This window comes from Leucopleurus acutus (genome assembly GCF_964270905.1).
Source record: "Leucopleurus acutus genome assembly, chromosome: 15".
Lineage (NCBI taxonomy): Eukaryota > Metazoa > Chordata > Mammalia > Artiodactyla > Delphinidae > Leucopleurus > Leucopleurus acutus.
The window spans coordinates 38,119,104-38,140,694 of NC_139157.1; the positions used below are offsets into that span (position 1 = coordinate 38,119,104).

The window sequence follows — 21,591 nt, forward strand, 5'->3', positions numbered from 1 at the left end:
CAGCCTCAAGGGGTAGATGGACAGTGACAACATGATGATTAATATCCTTTTCAACTCAACTAAATCTAGTAACTGAAATCTTGCATTAGAGGGATATTACTAATGGCCAGCAGTGTCTTGCTCATCTTACAAGCATCACTTTTCTAAGAGTGACCCATGTAGTCATAAAACTTAAAAAGAAAACTCACAGGAAGCACAAACATTCGATAGGACATGTTTCTAAATATGCCCAAGTTTCCCCAATGGTCAGTCTCACATGATACTGGGTGAGTTAAGACAAATATTAAAATCTCATTATTGCTGTATTTGTGTGATAGAGCTGAAAATGAAAGAATTTTCCTAGGATAAAAATTGAATGTTGTCTAATATTTATGATGTCAAAAACTGACTAGTACAAAATTACCTGCACAAACATCAAAGTTGCCAGTAATAGTTTCAAATAATAGAAGTTCTAATTAACCTGAAATTATACCAATATGTGAATCTACATTAAAATACCATGTTTTCTTTTTTAATATACTTCATGAACTTCCTTTTTGTGAAGAGCTCAAATCATTCTGCAGATATTATGTCTTTAATCCTAATATTTGAATTAGTTCCAGATTGGTCAGCCAATCCTTATACAACCAGGGACAATGAAGTTTACTCAACTGAAACCTATTTATATTTGTACTCAGGGAACTAATGTCTTATTTCTGTTCCTTTTCCCTTTTTTTTCGTTCTTAATTCCTTTGGTCAGGGAAATTGGACACAGCTCTTGGGTACGGATTGGCTAAGCTAGCCATCACTGAACTGGTTATGTGTTTCTATCTGCTGGAGGTTAAACAGAAATTCAATTGGTTCCACATGATTGGGGAGTCTGCTGTTTTATCTTGCAGACTGTACTACTAATTTAATAGCAATGCTCCTGGAGTGGATGTTGTGATGCAGATGGTACCATTTGCGTTTTGGACTTGGCTCTATTAGAATCCTGCTGTTAAAAGACTGAGCAGTGGGCTGTAGAGAGGGTTTTTTAAACTAGTGAGTCTTGCATAATTAAAACAGTGCATTTGGCTGAAGTTTAAAATAAATTCCTCAAAGGCTGGGCTAGAGATTGGTACCTGAATATATTTCCTGAATAGATCAAATATAGTTTGGGAAAGTGAATGTTTCTCAAGAAAGAGAAAATGGAGCTTCAGCTGTTCAACAGTGAAATGGGCTTCAGAGATACTTTTTTCCACAATTTTTTGTGTGAATATGAACAAAAATTTCATTTTACTGCTTAGTTTCCTCATACAGGTAGAATAGAATAATGCCTGCTTTCTATTCCCAAGTAGTTCAGTGAAAATAAATGTGGTTTTATAGCTGTTCCTATGTCTAGATAAATACATGTTTTCTCTATGCCACATTCTGTCAGTTATGGTTATATATGATGGATAGTTAGGAATTTAAGTTGTTATCAAAGCATTTTGAACTCTTACAAGAAAAGATAAGCCCAAAATGATTATAGAGAAGCCAGCAAATATCAGAGTATAAAGAGATCTGTTATACAGAAGCTGATGTATTAACTTCTATCGCACAAAATGTCTTCATCCTTCTGTATTCTTTGTCCTGAAAATTAACATCACGATTCACCCAAGTTATTCAAGCTAAAAAGCTAGGAGTCATTTTGGCCAGTAGTGGTACTCAATCCTGACTGGACTTTAGAATCATCTGGATAGGTTTAAAAATATATATATATATTCATGTGCAGACTCCATCCTGGTTCCATTAATGTTTGGGAGGTAAGGCTAGAATTCAAGTCAACCTCTTCAGATGAGTAGCCATCTCATTAATATTCTCAATTAAGCACCTAGCCTGGAGTTCAAGTATATCCCACAGAGGTTCTCTTTGGCCAACCAGTATGTTAACATAACTTATACCTGGATGTCTTTAGGTGGGACCTGCACCAATCTCCTCCACTCTCATCACTACTGGAGTAGACATTTATTTATCTGCTTTATCTCTGAAGGCATTTGAGTTCCAATCCCTGCCATAGACTTGTTGGTCTCTTTCAATACCAAAGTCCAATCCTGCATGGCCCTTTGTCATCCTCTCTCTTAATTATAATTTAGTCTATTCTCACCTCTCCTCTCCCATTACTATCCCCTCTACAGTCATCTCCCAATTAGGTTATGACTGTTACTTCTTAACTGATTTCCTTGCATTAACCCCTGAAAGCCATGCTAATCACGCTCACGGGCTTAAATCCATTTGTTGTCGTCACAGTGCTTTAGAGATAAAAGCCACACTGTCATGACATAAAAGGCCCTCATCATATGATCACTGATAGATAGCCAGTGGTCAGCTTTGTCCACTTTGCCACTTACCTTCCCTACTCTGCAAGCTCATCCACCCCCTGCATTCCCAGCTCTCCCCCTGCTCCCCTCACCACCTCACTCCACATCCCACCAACACCTCCCATGCCATAGGCAGGCTGAACTTTTGGGCAGTTCCTAAGCCAGCACTGCTGCTGTCTAATAACTCTGTGCTTTTATATACCTGTTCTCTCTGACCATCGGCCACTTGGCAGACTTCTGCTCATTTCTTTGATTCTCAGATGGAACATCTGTTCCTTCAGTAGGCCTCCTTTGCTGTCCCTCACTCTGTGGGCATTCAGGTACTCCCTCCTTGCTACAGTTACATCCTTGCTTTCAGCCTTTAAAGCATTTTGACACCAAATTTTAATTGTGAGTATATTGATCTAGCTCACTGAGGGCAGGAACTGTGTTTGTCTTTTTATATGTTCTAGGTTGATGTTGACATTTACGATTGTGTGTTTCCTTATTCGTGAACAAAGAGATTCAGGCTCAGTGGTCTCTCAGCTTTCTATCAGCTCTGAATTTGTGTCCTTATATTAAATTAAAAATCATTCTAATATCTAGCAAAGTGCCAAACAGATGAAACACATTCAATGCATGTTGAAATAATTAATGAATGAATTAATAAAGCATTCATTTTCTCTATTTTGTTAATATTTACTTGATTTCTATGGAGAGCTCTTCCTTTGACAATCTGTGTTTATTTTCAAGTGTATACAATTATGTGGCTTTAATTGGGCCATTGTAATGGCAAATTTATTTGGTCAGAGGCAATTGAAGAATTTGGCAGTGAGCTCCATATTAAAACAAAAACTATCTGTAACATGTAATCATAAACACCCACAATAAATGTATAATAGTATAGGTTAAAGTAACACAGATTAATTTGGACAATTTGGAAAGTGCAGAAAAAGAAAGATACAAGCAAAACTCAGTTCTCCAGAGAAAAATAGTAATTTATTTTTTTACTTTCCTCTGCTTTTTCCCTCCATGTGGTTACTCTTTTATTGCATATTGTCTTGTTTCTTTTTCAATTGCAAATTTTATTGTTGGCTTCGGACACCGTTTAGGCTTCTATTTAACTATTAAACATGTCAGTATACTCATAGAACAGAGTAAACCAGAAAAGACTAGAACCTGGTGATAAACATATAACTAGATGAGAGAATTTTGTCTCTCTAGGATGGCTCCTAGCCAAAAGTAGGGCCTTTTAGGCATTCAGAGCAATAGGTGTCTGCTACATCCACCTAGGTTATCAGGTGTTTCGCTGAGGAGCTGACCCCTCAGGCACAGTGAGGAAATTTACACAGCAGAGTGTGTGCTGATGAATGGCATGTAGTTAACATCTGAGTGGGCCAGTTGGTGGGAATGGGGGAGTGTCCTGGCAGACAGATGGTGTAAATAGAAAAACTTGCTATAGCTGTTAGGCAATAATACACATTAATTTCTTTATTGCACTTACTTTGTTCCAAACACCATACTGGGAACTAAGATGCCAACTCAGATGGCTAGGTCAGGGGTCAGTCCTCAAGGAACCAGGTGGGAACTTGGTTAAAGGAGCACAAGAGAAGCCCAGTGACTAGTGTTAGTGTTCGTTTCCTAGGGCTGTTGTAACAAAGTACCAAAAACTGGGAGGCTTAAAATAACGGAAATGTATTGTCTCACAGTTAGAGAGGCTAGAAGTCCAAAGTCAAGGTTTTAGCAGGGTTAGTTCCTTCAGAGGGCTGTGAGGGAGAATCTGCGGCTTTTCCCAGCTTCGGAGGCGTTTGCTGGCATTCACTGGCTTGTAGATGAATCACTCCAGTCCTCTGCCTTTCCCTTCAAATGGTGTTCTCCCTGCATCTCTGTCCCTTCTTGCTGTGCATATTTGTCTCTGTGTCCAAATTTCCCCTTTTCATAAGGACACCAGTCATATTGGATTAGGAGCCACCCTACTGACCTGATTTTAACGTGATTACCTCTTGTAAAGACCCTATTTCCAAATAAGATCACATTCTGAGGTACAGGAGGTTAGGACGTCGGCATATCTTTTCTCGCTAACGTAATTAAACCCATAACAGTATCACATGCACAAAGTCAGGGCAACATTTTTCAAGAGGGTTAATAGAGAACACTCATCCTGACTGACTGGTTTAGGATCCTTTCTGAGGGACAATTAAAGGACCGGAATCATAGGCTGGCAAAGGCATAGGGCTGAAGATGAGGCTCAAAAGCCAAAGAGGGCAGGACGTTAAAATGTATCTAAATATCCTGGAGCCCTTTGTGAAAATGCTCTCAGAGCCCACAGGTTAATTTAGTTAGCCTGTGTTGTATAAATTTACTTTTGCCTTCTCTCAGCTGTACTTAATTTTCTCCTTAAAGTACAAAATATATTTTATTTTCTTCTTTGGCTGCTGTGAATGATAAACCTGTAAAATGAGAACGGAAGGCCCGATACAAAGCTATGTATCTCCTTCTGCATAGCGATTGTTTGCTTATGAGGAAATCATTATGGTTCTGACTATGGCCAGGTAGCCCCAGGTGAAGGGGCAATTACCCATACAATTACATCAGACTTGAAAGTAAAACTAATCCTTTAGAATTAAAAAAATCTATTTTGTGATTGAAAGCATATGTATCAGATGAGCTTTGTAACTTTAGGTAATTTGCCTAATCTTCACTTTAATACATAAACAAATGTAATTTTATTATGAAAAAGAAGTGTGTGCATTATTGTAGGTTAGATTGTAGATAACATGCTTGGAGAATCTAGTCAGTACACTTCGGCTCATAAGAACAAGTCTGCCCAGGATGTGGGATGGACAAGGCAGCATAATCTTGTGGGGAGAGTACTAGTTTAGCAACATAATAACTGAATTCTTCTTCTACTCTGCCATGGACACTTATGCGGCTGTATTTTCTTATCAATGGACAAAGAACTTCAGGCTAATAGATCTCTTAGGTTCCTATCAGCTCTAAAATTGTGTACTTATATTAAAGTAAAAATGATAAATTCTTCCTTTAAGAAGAATGAATAATACAATCTTTGAGAATTTTCTCTACTCAAGAATGCTTTTCTACTGAGTTCATCATTATCATATAAAGTGTGTAGATCATTTTGTCTTAGCACAGAATGGAAATTCGACAAAAAAAGAAAAAAGAAACACAGAGATATACACTAACCACGAGTACATCTGGCATTTTTGTTTAGTGGTGGCTAAAGGATAATTATTTCAAATGGTTTAAAATGAATATGTATCTTGCTCTTTCATAAAAAATGATGAATTGAAACGTGTGTATACGAATTTTATGAAACTGTTTAAAATGTTGACCTATTTAAAATTTATAGACCACTTCAGGGCTAATACCTCTCTCAACAGCAGTGCCAGAAATCTGAGAAACAGAGAAATTAATTAAAGGAAAAATCAGCAAAATCTATTACAGGTAGCTGTGCTCCCCAAAGTGTTTTCTAATGCAAAGGTGTAGTTGTTACGTGCTTATCTATCCAATTCCTTTTGCTTCATACACTCAAGCTTAGTCCAGTCCAATAGCGCTGAAGTCAAATACGAGGTTCCAGAGTTTCACTTAATTAAATTTTCTTGCTAACCGTCAATTGAAGAATAGAGTAGCCTATACAAATCAGTACTTTAAAACTTTTGATGCCAACACTTTTGAGTTTCGAACTCAGAGCAGAGAGATCTGCAAAGGATTCTGACAACCTGGCCCCTAATGCCTGCTACTTGGCCCCTTGAGCGTGTTTTGCCCGTTAGGAACCCAGGGTCAGGCGCACTCTGAGCTCTGATACACTTCAGAAAAGGACACAGAGCCCGCCTGGGGGGTTGCCAGGGCCAAGAGCTGTGAAAGCACAGAGCACAGCTGGCAGAGTACTGGAGAGAGAACATATGGGGAGGGTGAGAGACGTGCTTCAGAGTTGAGCTGAGCTGAGTGTTCTGGCCAGGGAAAGGTCAGAGTCTGGGCAAGTGCAGGAACAGCAGGGCCATGCCAACTCAGATGGCAAACATCAGGGCCATTCCAACTTGTGTATTCCATTTGTTTTTAATTATCAGCATGCCGAAGGGAATTTTGTTTTTTGTAAATAAGGATGACAAACAAAGTAAGCTCTAGCAGGTGCAACAAGCTTATTTTGTCCTGAGCTAAAACTATCCTAGCTAAGATGTAACTTACCAAACAGAGCTGGTGACGAGGAAGGTACTTTTTTCTTCTTTCATATGAAAACTTCTGTGAGTTCTAAGCAAAGAGATGCATGAGCAAATGCAATTGTTGCAGCAAATTATTTTTGTTTTAGAGGGATTATTAAGGCAGTTATTGATGGTGGCACTATTTTGATAAAAGCAATTTCAAAGCTTAGTGTTTGAGCTCAGTCTTGCCAAAGTTTGAAGTTTCCATCCAAGAAGCTTCAGTGGCTCCCTGCCATGTTGAACAGCTCCCTAGAGCATGTGGTTCCAGCTGCTTCACTAAGCAGTATTATGGTACCATTTCTGAGGAGGATAATGAAATTCCAGCATACAGCACTGTGTCTGTAAATCAAAACTTCGACTGCGAGGAACTGGATTTTTCCCCAGGGTAACAGGAATAAGGCATTAATATGCTAATTTGAGCCTGAATTCAGACCCCTTACTCTTCTGATTTTGTATTAATTCTCCCATTTATACCCATGCACACGTCAATCGGAAAATCCTTTAGTGGAATGGACAACCAGCTGTTGGAGGTGGCTGAGGTCTGGTCCTTCACAGAGGCAGAAACACAGATTAGGTTTTCTCCTGGGGGTCTTGCCAATCAGCTTTTCGAAAGCACAGCTTATCTCATGCAAACTTCCTTTCCCCTAGAGAAACTTTAAAAGAGGCTTTGTTTTTGCCAAGATTTTCTTTTGCTTTTCAGCTTAATTAATAGTGATCCAAAGGAACCGAAGTAAGCTATCTGTGGCCATGTGTGAGTGCTGATGTCCTGCTCTTATTTTGTGAGATTTTTATATTGAACTTAGAAACTTAGAAAACCCAGAAGAACCATTGAATGCGGAAAGGAAAAATAATGTCTAGATGATCTACGATTTTTTTTTTCTCTTCTGTTTCTCACTGGGTTTAAAGAAATTTTAACAGATTGTAAAATATTTAAATGATTGGAAGCAAGCAGTGCGTATTATATCCATACAAATCATCAGTAAATAGAATTGTACTAGAAGATGAAAATAGCTCTTCTTATAATATTTTAGAATTTCCCTTGTTCAAGAATATCTATTAAGAGTCCACTGTGAGTCAGACACCATGTGATGAGCCAGGATACAAAAATAAAACAATATGGCATAGCCCCTAAAGAGAGTTCACCTTCTTGGGAGTCAGATTTATGAACAATTGCTGTATTATTACTTAATGGATAAGATAGAATTATGCACATGGTGCAGTTGGCATATGGAATAAGTAGAGATCAACCAACCCTCTGCAGAGGAAGAGACATTTGAGCCAGGACTGAAACGGTACATGGAACAGAGGAAATGTGGGTGTGGGAAATCTAAGTGAAGGCACAAGCAGACAGAGATGCAAAGGCATTAGGAGGGCATGTGGCATGTTTATGGAATCCCAAACATTTTGTTATAACTGGAATGTAAAGTTCAAGGGGAAATTCCTGGTAGGTAAGATTGGATTGATAAGCAAATGTCAGATCACTAAAACAATGAAATATTTTTATATTTGATATAGCACCTACCATGTGACAGATTACCATGCTAAGCAATGAGGGAGATACTAACACTTGTATCGGATCAATGGTATGATCAGATTTTCATGTTAGAAAGGCTACTCTGAGACTCAGAAAACTCAAAATATAAGTGTTCAAGACACTATTCAGGATATTAGTGTAATAACATTTATAATAATAATATGCCCAAGAAGGACATCATAGTCCCACTTTTGAAGTGGTCTCTTTCCCCTTTCTCCTTCCTACTCCCCTACTAGGTTAATTTCTTCTCATCTTTCACATCCTCAAATATCATTTCTACCAGCAGACCTTCCCCAAGCACACAGACTAGATTGGGTCTCATTTTATACATTGATATGCTACCCTGAATATTTTCTTCACAGCAATTATTCTAACTGCGATTAACTACCTTTGGGATTATTTGTTTAGTATCCATCATCCATTAGCTTGTTGACATCATAATGATAGGGATGAAGTCTGTCTTGCCTAGCGAAGTCTTTAGCACATAGCTGGTGCTCTTTCTATATTTTCATGTAAATAAATGATAAGTAGGGAGTGTAATATTGGATAGAAGAAGATGGGTAAAAGGAATATTTAATAGGTAGGATTGCAAAAGCTTGGCAAGTGGACAAAAATGAAAAATAAAAGATGAATCCTGGATGAGTCCCAAGTTTCTAGTTTGGATAATTGGAGGTACCATTGATAAGAGCTATGACTGAATTATGGGGGAAGATTATAACTTAAATTTGAGCCCTACTATATTAATTAATTGAATCATAGCTCATATTGAATTAAATTTTGTTTTCTTTGAAAGGGTTTGGTGTCATTCCAGTTTCATTCCAGTATATTTTCAAAACCTACTTGCATGGAAATCTCCTGTAGAAGATAAACATATACTATCTAGATTGAGTGTTCTTTGCCTCAGGTTCAGAAGATTCTCTCTGTATTTTTGTCTTCACAGTTTTGGTGTTCCTCCAGTACTGAGCTGGGCTTCTTTGGCAGATAGCATAATACATTTTAAAACTTTTCCAATTCATTAAATTGAAGTTAAAGATTTGGAAAAGTTGAGGGGTAGTCTTTGCAATCAGACCTGGTTTTGGTATGAGTTTGTCCTTGGTTATGAAATAAAAATAGAAATTTAAAATATCTATAATTATTTTAACCTGTGTAAAACCTCATGCTAGTTAAAGAAAGATTTCCAAAGGCAGTAGATAAGTTTTTGACATCAAAGACTGCCATTCAATCATCTTATCTTTTATTCTTTTTATTTAAATGAAAAATATTGTCTATTTCTTTCCAGTTACACACAAAGAGAAAGAAAAAGACAAAGAAAAAGGAAAACCTGAAAAGAAAGGTATGGAGTTATTCTTATTGTGGTTTTTACTCATTGGTCCGTCACCGTTTGACCGTTTCTTCTTTGTGTCCGAACTTAGATGACCATGAATTAATTTTTAAAAATTGTATTATGATAATTTTCCTTAGAATTATATGTGAAAAGAACAATTTCTTGATTGAAGGAAATAAAATACTTAAGACTCTCAAACTGTTACCAGTTTACTTTCTGGAAATGTATCAGTTTTTCCCCTGGCAATTCTGAGATTGCTTTAGCCAACAATGAGGATATTATTTCAGAAAATAATTGCCAATTTGATAGGTAAGGAAGTGTACTTCATTACCTTAACTTGCATTCTGTGATTATATATTAGACTGGACTTAAAACTGTTTTAGTTTTTATTTGTTTAGAATAAGCAATGCACACTCATTGTTTAACACATAAAGGTACCTTGCAAAAAGCTTTCTCCTGCCTTGCCCACACACTCTGATCCCATTCCTTATCTACTGACACACACAGTAAACCGCTTTTATGAGCTCTATGTGCATCTTTTCAGAAATTCATTATGCATTTAGAAGACAATATACATTATTGTCTCTCCCTATTTTTACACAAAATTTAGTCCTGTGTTCTGTCTTTATAACAATGTACCCTAGAGATCTTTCCATATCAGGAAATAGATATTTCCCTCATTCTTTTTAAAAAGCTGCATAGTATTTAAATAGAGATATTTTCTTCCACTATATCTTTTAATTGCTTGTTATTTGTAGATTGAGGGATCTGAATGTGATTTTTAGTGATACATATTTCCTGTATAACTCTTCACACTCACTGCCCATTTCTCCTGATGATACATGTATGTGTCATTTGGGTGTACATCACTGATCTATTACGTTTACAAATATATTTCTTTTTTTTTTTTTTTTTTTTTTTTTTTTTGCGGTACGTGGACCTCTCACTGTTGTAGCCTCTCCCGTTGCGGAGCACAGGCTCCAGACGCGCAGGCTCAGCAGCCATGGCTCACGGGCCCAGCCGCTCCGCGGCATGTGGGATCTTCCCAGACCGGGGCACGAACCCACGTCCCCCCTGTATCAGCAGGCGAACTCTCAACCACTGCGCCACCAGGGAAGCCCTACAAATATATTTCTTATATAGTTAGTTTTGTAGTTAATGTAAGGGTTTCTATCTGTGTGAATAAACATGTGTGAGTGCATATGTGTGATCTATGTATGTGTTTTAAGTTCTTAAGTTTTTATGGGGCTAGATATGTTTATATTTTCTTTTGGTATTTCTGCTCTTGAGTCTTCATCCAAGGATTAATTCAGTAATTACTAATATTCCTAAGCCTAAGTTTAAAAAATTAGGCTTATATTTCACATTTAACTTTAATTCATCAAAAATCTATTTTAACATATGATGTAAAATAAAGTTCTAACTTAATTTGATTGCTCTTGTTTTAGAATGGATCACGTCTAGGATATTTAGGCTAAATTTCAGCTGATTTATGTATCCACAATACACATAGCTTACTGAGAAATTTTATTTTGTGAAACATTCCACTTAGCTAGAACGTTTTACAATGCTTAGGAATCAGATGAGTTGAAACATGCTTCATTCTTCCTTATTCTAAACTCACATTTGAAAATTTGAATTACATAGTTGTTCTTTTATTAATGTTTATTTTGTGATAATATCCATGAATTTCAATACAGCCATCTTCTTTGTTCTAGAAACAGGTGTCCATTTCCTACCTGCTATTGACTTATATAGAATTATCAGCATCAGGTTCTGTGTACTCTGACTAAATGAAATAATCTGATATTTCTTGTGATTTCTTTCCATCTTTACAATGGCTAAATACTTTTCATTGAAAAATAATTGAGAATTTGTTGCCCCTAAATTATACATTTGAAGGAAATTTGTCCAAATTCAAAAGCAGAAACAAAACACTTGTGTCCTTTTATTTACTGTATACCAATTAAAGGAGTTCGCTTTTTATGAGCTAAGTTATACTGTAGCCCAATGACCTTGAGTGAATTGTGCCCTCCTTCAGCGAATATTGTCCAAGCTGTTACTCATAACCCCAAATGGTAGTGGAGATGACTATGGGCCAGGCTGAGAGGTAGAAAGGCTGAAACCCTGGAGGGGAAGGAAACTGCTGTCTTGGTAACTCTGCAGCCGCCATGATCTCATGGACTTCAACTGGACATTGTGCCCTAAGCTTTCTATGAGGCTTACATCATCTTTCCAAAATTCTGGGGAAACCATTCATAGACTGTATTTTAAAAGAATAATTATTTAAATACATATTTTAAGCATATCATTTTCCTTTTATAATACAAGTAAAACTGATTGACATTAATATTTGTATTATATAGTTAGAGAAATGAAAATAATTAGGGCTCCAATTTTTCACTCTAATAATTTGGCTCTTTCCTTAACCCAACTATTTTAATTAAAATCTCTTATCATTTAATTTTCCAGAATTTCTTTAACTCTCATTATTATTCTCTAATAAATACTATGTAAATGTTGAAATATGTATGGTGATTTGGGAAACTACTAAACCGCGCAGTTTAATACATTTGAAATATGAGGATAACCTGCTCATACTGTTGTACTTCTCAGAACTCCTTTACTTAAACCATTAAGAGACACAAGATTTTACTAGTCTATATAAATAAAATAGAAGTTGATAAAATAAATTTATATTGTTTTATAAACAATTATTGATTATTGTTATTAATCTATTACATAAACAACTAGAAGGTATAATGTTTCAGGTATCATGTCAAGTACCATTCAGTTAAGAAGTTGCACTCAATCAGTAATCTTTGATGGTTACCTTATAACCCAGTAGTGGTTCTCAACCATAGGTGCTTCCCTTAGGAAGTATTTGGAAACATTTTGGTTGTTAAAATGTCATTGGAGTGACGGGCATTTGGTAAGTGGGGACCAGGGAAGCTAAGCATTTTTTCAGTGCATAAGACAATCCCTCATACTGAGAAATTGTTCCCTAAAAGTCAATTGTGTCCTTGTTGAGACACAGTGTTCTTAAAACTGTAGTCCTGATAGTTATTTCTTTTAATTGTAAAGACAGTGCTTCCTCCTGATAAAATGATGTATCTTTCAACAAATTCTTATAAAATTACTCTCTCTGTTTGTCTTTCCTGAAAGCTGTTATTCTAAAATTCTACTTAGAATGATAACTTTAAACAGGAGGGTGAGACTAGCTTTCAAAATGCTTTCTAAGTCTTAATGCCAAGTCTTTTAAATTAAGTTTTATACAGTTTTTATTAAATTAGTAATATTTTATTCCTGAATTGGGCTCATTAATGTCATCAATCTTCAAACTAGCTTATGATTTTGGTGGCTATAATACTGAAGTAAAGAAAATGCTTGAAATCTATTAAGAGTGTATACTAATATAAAATTTTCTGTTTAAGCAATTCACAAGGAAAAAATTGAGAAAAAAGAAAAACCAGAAACAAAGACAGTGGCAAAAGGTAAATGATACTTTTTACTTTAAAAGATTACGTTTTGAGTAACAGGTAGCTGGATGATTGTACGCATTCACCATTTCCTTTACATAAAATTTAATTTGGCCTTACACTTAAAATTTAATATCTAAAAGAATAATAAAACTGAATACTTAAAATAATAGAGCATCTCCAAATGTGAGAAGAAAATGAAGAGCTTTCCCATATGTGGGGGGCAGAATTTTGGTCCCCATTACCTTCATCCCTTGGTGGCATCCCCTTAGCTAGGTTACATTACATGGTAAAAGGAGTTTGCAGAAGTAGTTAAGGTGGATCTAAAATACGGGGATTATCCTGAATTATCTAGGGCTCAGTGTAATCTCGCGAACATTTAAAAACATAGAGATGTGGCAGAAGAGAAAGATTTGAAGTGTCAGAAGGACTTGGGCCCTCACTACTGGCTTGAAAATTGAGGGAGGTACATGGAAAGTGTGAGAAAGGAATGAATTCTGCCAACATGTTGAGTAAGTGTGGAAGCCAACTCTTCCCCAGAGTATCCAGGAAGAAGTGCAGCCCTGCTGACAACTTGATTTTAGCACTGTGGACCCTAAGCAGAAAACCTATTTGAGCCACATTATGGCAAGACTTTTGAACCGTGGAAACCAGAAGATATTAAATGGTTGCTGGGTTAAGCAGCTAAATTTGTGGTAGTTACTGTAACAAGAGGAAACCAGTGCAATATATCTGGTTTACAGTTTGGATCAGTATTACACCTTGAATTTAATTTTAGAACACTAAAATTAAGGATTTCTTTTTCCAAGAAGGTTAATGCATCAACCTGATCAATATTTTAAGCATTGAGGGCCTTAACTGTCTTGATAATACACCAAAGAAAAAATCAGTTAGAATATCAACGTAATGTTATAAACTTTGGAAGATTACATCAACTAGTTTTTATTCTAAGTTTGTCTACAAATCGTTTGATGTTAGAAAAATACAGGTTCTGATAGTTCAGTCTTATCTACTAAATTCAAATTGCTTCCTCATATTTTATTTATATATATTTTTTATTGAAGTATAGTTGATTTATAATATTGTATTAGTTTCAGATATACGGCAAAGCAATTCAGTCATAAATATATAAATATATTTTTCTGATTCTTTTCCATTATAGGTTATTATAAGATATTGACTATAGTTCCCTGTGCTATACTGTAAATCCTTGTTTATCTAGTTTTTATATAGAGAAGTATATCTATTAAATCCATACTCCTAATTTATCCCTCCCCAACTTCCCCTTTAGTAACTATAAGTTTGTTTTCTATGACTGAGTCTGTTTTGTTTTATAAATAAGTTCATTTGTATTATTTTTTAGATTCCATATATAAATATGTCATACAATATTTGTCTTTTTAATATTTTTATGTTTTAATTTAAAAATTTAATGTTTTTTATAGAAGTGTAGTTGATTTACAATATTATATTAGTTTCAGGTATACAACATAATGATTCAAAATTTTCATAGATTATATTCCATTTAAAATTATTATAAAATATTGGCTATATTCCTGTATTGTATCCATGTACCTTATTTACTTTACATGTAATGGGTTGTACCTCTTACTCCCCTACTCCTATCTTGCCCCTTTTCCCTTCACTCTCCCAACTGGTAAACTACTAACTTGTTCTCTATATCTGTGAGTGCCCCACGTTTTGTATTTTTAATGTCATGTTTTACATTTTCATGCTTATACCATAACCATTTATTGCAGTTATAGATGAATTTATGAGTTTTTTGTCTTTTAATCTTTGTACTAGCTTATTTAAGTGGTTGATCCACAGCCTTTACTATACATTTGCCTTTACTAGTGGGATTTTTCTTTTCCTATAGATTATTATTTCTTGTAGCTTTTTCTTTTCCACTTAGAGAAGACCCTTCAACGTTTCTTTTAGGGCCTATTTAGTCTTGATGAACTATTTTAGTTTTTGCTTTTCTGAGAAGTTCTTTATCTTCCTTCAGTTGTAAATGATAGTCTTGCTGGATAGAATATCCTAGGTTGTAGGTTTTTTACTTTCAGCACTTTAAATATATCAGGTCATTCTCTTCCGGCCTGCAAAGTTTCTGCAGAAAAATCATCTGATAGCCTTATAGGGATTCCCTTGTACGACTCTTTGTTTTTTTCTTGCTCTTTTAGAATTCTCTATCTTTAATATTTTCCATTTTAATTATGATATGTTTGGATGTTCATCTTCTTTGGGACCCTCTGTGCTTCCTGTACCTGGATATCTGTTTCCTTCTTCAGGTTCAGAAAGTTTTCAGCCATAATGTCCTCAAATACATTTTCGACCCCTTTCTCTCTTCTCCTGGGACCCCTATGATGTGAACACTGGGTTGTTCAATGTTGTCTCAGAGGTCCCTTAAACTGTTCTCATTTTTTTAAATTGTTTTTCTTTTTGCTGTTCTGATAGGGTGATTTCCATTATTTTATTTTCCAGATCTCTTATGCATTCTTCTGTATCACCTAGTCAGCTGTTAATTCCTTCTATTGTGTTTTTCATTTCAGTTATTATATTCTTCAGTTCTGATTGGTTCTTTTTTATATTTTCTAGTTCCTTGCTAAAATTATCATGGTGTTCATCTATTCTTTTCACTTATTCAGTTAGCATTCTTATTACTAATGCTTTGAACTCTTTATCTGGTAATATTTATCTCTGATTCATTTGATGTTTTTTCAGAGTTTTTTTCTTGTTCCTTCATTTAAAACAAATTCCTCTCTCTTCTCAACTATCTCTATGAAATTAGGTGAAACAGTAATTTTCTCTATGAAATTAGGTGAATTTTCTCTATGAAATTTAGGTGAAACAGGAATTAGGTGAAACAGTCTTGAAGGGGTGTCTTTATGTGGGAGTGCCCCTATAGTCTGCATGTGCCAAGTGGCTTTTGTGGGAGGGCTGAATCTGACGTGAGCATGAGTCTCATCTTGCCCCATGTTGTGCAGGCAGCTCTCACCGTGGTAGGATGTGGAGCTGGAGACGGAGGGTCTAGGGCCAGAGCCAGGTGTGAGCCTGGGCTTCTCCTCTGTTCAGAGGCTAGCACCGCCCTATTGGGGACTGGATCAGGTCCCAAGTTGCTGGAGGAGAAGCCCTGATGTTTGGGACCAAGCTGGCTCTGTTCCCTCTAAGTGTGTGTTCTCCCTGCTCTGGGCATTGGCACCTTCAGCACAGAGCGGAGCAGTGCTGCAGCAAGAGGGGCTGGAGTGTGTACTCAGCATTTTTCAGGGTGCAGGCTGGGGTGGTCCCAGCACCCCAGTCAGAATTCTGGTCCACTCCCCATCTGCTGCCTCCATAAGTGCCAGGAATGACTGCTGTCACCCAATTAAGAGGAGCCGGCTCTATCCTTTATAACCATGCACTCTCCTCAGCTGTGGCAGCCTTTGCCCTAGGGTAGAACTGCACCACAGAGCAAACTTGGCTAGAGTGGGTGCTCAGCTTAGGCTGGGGCATGAGCTGGGGTAGTCGCTGGAAACTGGCTAGAATCTCAGACAGTTCAGTTTGCTTCCTCTGCTTTGTTTCAGGAGTAAGTGAGCATGTGTGTACTCTTCCAGAGCAGAGTCTAGGTTTCTTACAGCCCTGCTGTCAGTCCCACTGGTTTTCAAACCAGCTAAGGGGACTGGTACTCCTGGTGTCGGACCCGAGCACTGCAGTGACTGATATATGTTTCGAACTGCTCGCTCCCCAGGGGGTAATCTGCAAGCCTAGTTAATCCTTCTCCTCTTCTGTGTCCCCTTCTAGAGGTACAGGTCACAACCTAATTGCTTCTCTTCCTACCTGATTTTGTGTGTATCTTTCTTAGAGGCTTGGTTGTAAAAAAGTCTTTCTGCCAGTCTCCAGTTTGTTTTCAGTGAGAATTGCTCCACATGTAGATGTACTTTTGATGTGTTCATGGGGGCAGGTGAGCTCTGTGTCCTCCTACTTGGCCATTTTATCTCCTGCTCCCTCCTCGTATTTTAAAATATAGGTTTTATGTGATCAGTATATTTTAGAAATCTAGTATATTTTCAAGGGTCTAAGCATGTAGATAAAAATTGGAATGTATTTTCAAAATTTAATGTGTTTATCTACACAATGTAAAATAATTAGATATTTGAGGCAGATATATTTTTTACTAAATGTTTACGTGAGGTAACCAAACATCATTTTATTGAAGTTAAGATGGATGAATTGAAACTTAAAGCTAGTAGGGATGTTAGAGATTATCCCAATTAATTACCTAACTTAACAGATGAAGAAATTTACTTCTGGGGAGAGAAAACAATTTGTCCAGATTATAAAGCTAGTATGTAATTGAACTAAGACAAAACCCCAAGTGAGTATAAATCAAGTATTCTTTCCAAAGATAATTAAATAAAGTCCTTCAAGCATCCATTATTCCTTTAACAAATATTTACTTAATACTGCATTAATTATTTCTTTATGTGTAAAAAATTACCACAAATTTAGTGGCTGAAATCAACACACATATATTATCTCACAGTTTCTGTGGGCCAAGAATCTGGACATGGCTCAACTCAGTCTTCTGCTTTACAATGTCTCACAAAACTGAGATCAATGTGTTAGACAGAGCTGCAGTCCCATCTGAAGTCTCAGCTGGGGAAGAACTATTTCCAAGTTCATTTAAATGACTGTTGGCAAGATTCAGTTCCTCAAGGCCTGTTGCATGAGAGTCTCAGTTCTTCCTGGCTTTTGTCAGGAGACCATCCTCATTTCTTGCCACATGAGTCTCACCAATATTGCTGGCTTCATCAAACCCAGCAAGAGCGACTCAGCTAGCAAGAGAGCAAATTAGCTAGCAAGACAGAAATAACAATCTTATGTAAAGTAATCATGGAAGCCACATACTGTGGGTTAGCAGCAAATTCATAAGCCAGCCCATATTCAAGGGGAGAGGATTATACAAGGGTATGCATACCAGAAGGTGGGAATCGTTAAGGGCCATCATGAGTCAGCCCGGCCTGCTGAAAATCACAAATACTTTAATAAGAATATAAGTGAGAGAGAGAGAAAGTTAAGCAACTGGTAGTTCCTTAATGAATGAGAGTTGAAATGGGTTATTTCCTAACTCCCAAAATGTATAGTATGTTAGTATGTTTATTGGGTAATGCGGTTTCCCTGCTTTAAGACATTTTGATTCTGGTTCAGATGCTAACAGTTATTACTAATTCCAAAGTTGGATCAAATATGCTGATGTCATTCTTTTGGTTAGACCATTTGTTTTCCATTTGATAAAAGTCTTAAATTAAGTGTCTTCCTAAACTGAGCTGGGTGATTTGAACATGACAATTCTTTTTGCTTTTTTGTTCCTAAATGAACTCCTAAGTGCAGATGTCACTTAAATTCTTTTTGAGAAAAATCAGGAAAAGTATTTGGTACAAAATTTAAGAACACCTACCCAGTTTGATAAAAATAAATATAAGTTGGGTGTTGCTTTAATTTTATGGTATTTTCCACATTATATCCACATCATTGTTGAGTTCTCACCCATTTTTGTTTAAATGTGAGGCAACATTATCTGTTTCAAAGATGAAGATCACTAAAAATGTCTAAAATAGATAGAGAAAAATTTGTTATTTTTATACTTAAAACCACTGATAAAAATGAATTTGTTTTTTAAAAAAAGAATTTGTTTTAGATGTAGCCTTGTGTTTAAGAAAATTACCTTTACTCATTTATAAATTATAATGGCACTAAAAGTAGATCTTAATTTCACATATCTTTAATTTCATAGTACAAAGCTAAGGTTAAATCAACTGCTACCTACAAGAAGTAGCTAGGTGCCATTTAGGGTAACCAAAATAATAATTTCACATATAAAAAGTATAAGCAAAAAAACAGTTGGCAAATTTTCCAGGTTGTTTCAAGCCCATTTCTAAACACATATTTACATATGTAATCTATATGTCAGTATGTTGTACACATGATCTGAACATAGTGAAACAATTACTGTTTTCTCTTCTTGATTGTTCATTCATAAACATGAACAAAATTGTTCATTCATAAACATTTATTCTTTGTTTTCTCTGAAAAAAGCACTGTGTTAGTTAGACATTATGTTGCTACAAAAATGAATAATATAGTTCCTATCCTCAAGTTGCTCTCAGTATGGTAGGGAAGACAGATATGTGAACAGCCATCTGTAATACAAGATAAATAGTAGGGAATAACGTGTACCTAAAAAAAAGTTGAGACAAATTTAATCTCGGGTGAAGAAATGATTAATTCCAATGGCAGAGTCATTTGCTGCATATGAATTGAGCACAAAGGGATTTTATATGTGTGTAAAATATGAAAAACATAGACAGTATAGCTTGGTAATATTTGACATGTGGAAAATACATGAGATATTTTTTAAAAAAGAAAGTAGCCTACTGGAGGAAGAAACTTTTGGAAAGATGCTATGAGAGGAGAAATGATGAAGCCAGATATCAGAGGGTTTTGTGGTTTTGTTTTGTTTTCATATTTTTTTAATTGGGTATCACAGGCTTTTAGTCAGCTCTCCTCAGATAGGAACATTGTCCCGCCAATCTTCAGTCCGCTGGCAGCAGGCTCTGAGCCTAGGTCATGCTAGGCTCTCTGGAGGGGTTTGTTAGGTGAACATACGTGGATTGTATGACTCTGAGGTGCTGTTGGCCATCTCAGAGGAACTTTCTCTCCAAGCAGAAATGAATAAATATTTTGGTGTGGGGTCCTGGAATGATGTTGATTTAAAGTCATTTGCACAGAGCTGATGGTTTCAGTCATAGAAATGTATGTGTCTGCTGTAGGAAGGAGCAGAAAGCAGTAAAGGAAACTTAGAAAAGGTTTAAAGGGAGTAGAAGAAAATCCCCAGTTGACTGTAGTCACAGAAGCCACAAAGATGTTGGAAGTTTGTGGAGTAATTGGGTGATGCTTCTATGAGAGTTTTATGGTCAGTAACTTTGGGAAACAGTGGGTAGCATAATCTCCCTCCTTGAAGATTCTTAATGCACTTTAGCTTTGAGAAATTCCATAGTAAAGAAACCAGTTTAGCTTAAGTGTTTCCCAATTTATTTTGATAGAAATATCCCCTACCCCTAACACAGCATCAAGATTTCCCTGCGAAGTTTAACAGTGCTTTGGGAGGTGTGAGTCCATTCAGTTAAATGCAGCACCACAGGTGATATTGTGGTTTCACAAGCATCAAGCATTAGCATTTTCATTCTTCTCTTTGCAGGACTTCATAATATTATCTTGTCTTAGTCTCAAATCCTAGCTTAGTGTACTAAAGTCAAGAGACTTGATTATAATATTTTCATCAGATTCTTCAACATGAGTCACAATAAAGGCTACCCATTACATGGGCAAATGACATTAGAGGGTCCAACACTATAGTAGACTTACTATGAAGTCTAGTGATTATGTGTGATCCCATAGAATAAATAATGTCCAATATGCAACTTCTATTACAAACACTTTCCACAAATGTGTACTATATTATTATTGCTTTTTTAAAATAATTGAAAGATTCGCAGACTGATTAGTTCACATTCCCAGTTCCCTTCCCCCCAATACATGTAATAATATCAGAATAAAATATGAATGTATAGAATATATGTATATGTATCATAATTCATATATATTCACATATATGCTAATTTATAGCACTTTCTGTTTTCTAGGATATATTTAAGGGCTTTAAAAGTCACCTGAATTATTATTTTTCAATTAAGATAAGCAGGAGCCAACATCTTAATTTTGCTCTCTTTCCATCGCTTTAAAGTCACATCATTAGAGACTGAATGTCTGAGTTATCCCTTAATGGATTTTATTGTTTTGTTTCTATTAGTCATTACCAGTGCAAATAATTTTACATTTGCCTTCATAATAGTTACCTTTAAAAAATATTGTGTTGACAATTCAGTTTCTTGAATGACTTTTAAGATATTTCAGTTGTGGACAAAAATGATCATATTGTTTTAAAAGGTCTCTTATTGGGCTCTTTGGTATGGACATGGCTTTTCACTGAACATGTCTATATATATACTTCCCTCCAGAATCCAAATGCTTCCTTGTTGATATACTTAGTTCCTGACTACCTAAAAAGTAATGTTTTCATGTACAAATTAAGAAAGAGTCCAACTTTCAAGTTAGTTACATTTTTTTAGTAATCTAACATGCCACTTCATAAACTATATAAAAATCAAATGATAGTCACAAGTATTTATGTCAGTGACACAATTGTTTCGTTTTTCTGTTCTCTTTCTTTTAAAAGTGTTCTTAACAACCAATGAAAGATGAAATGCTGCATTGGTTAAATATATATATATATATATATATATATAAAATTCAACTTTTCTTTAACTCATACAGAAGAGAAGAAAGCTAAGACTAGAGAAAAGACTGAAGAAAAGATTAAAAAGGAAGTGAAAGGTGTAAAACAGGAGAAGGTGAAGCAAACAGCTGCAAAAGTAAAAGAAGCACAGAAAACATCACCTAAGCCCAAAGAGAAGGACAAGAAAGATGCTGCAGTGGTGTCCAAGCATGAACAGAAAGGTAAACATTCAGAGGAGGTGGCCAGAGGTTCTAGGAGAGTATTGGGCAAGAAACAGATGCAGTGAAATTAAAAACTGAAAAAAGACCAAGATCAGACTTTATGTGGGAGTAAAAGACTTGTATAAGTGAATATACCTGAAAGGAAAATACAATAATTGGGGAATTAAAATTTATTTATAGA

At 35.9% G+C, this 21,591-nt stretch overlaps 1 protein-coding gene across 1 annotated transcript in view; it reads left to right on the plus strand.

Moving 5' to 3' along the window:
* The window catches only part of TRDN (triadin), a gene marked incomplete at both ends in the record, with an annotated part of 325,418 nt that overhangs the window by 44,178 nt on the left and 259,649 nt on the right, over window positions 1-21,591 (plus strand). Inside the window, 3 exons of the mRNA XM_082855419.1 lie at window positions 9,331-9,384; window positions 12,810-12,869; window positions 21,228-21,410. Of these exons, the coding sequence (XP_082711545.1) occupies window positions 9,331-9,384; window positions 12,810-12,869; window positions 21,228-21,410 (297 nt within the window). The remainder of the gene's footprint in view (window positions 1-9,330; window positions 9,385-12,809; window positions 12,870-21,227; window positions 21,411-21,591) is intronic.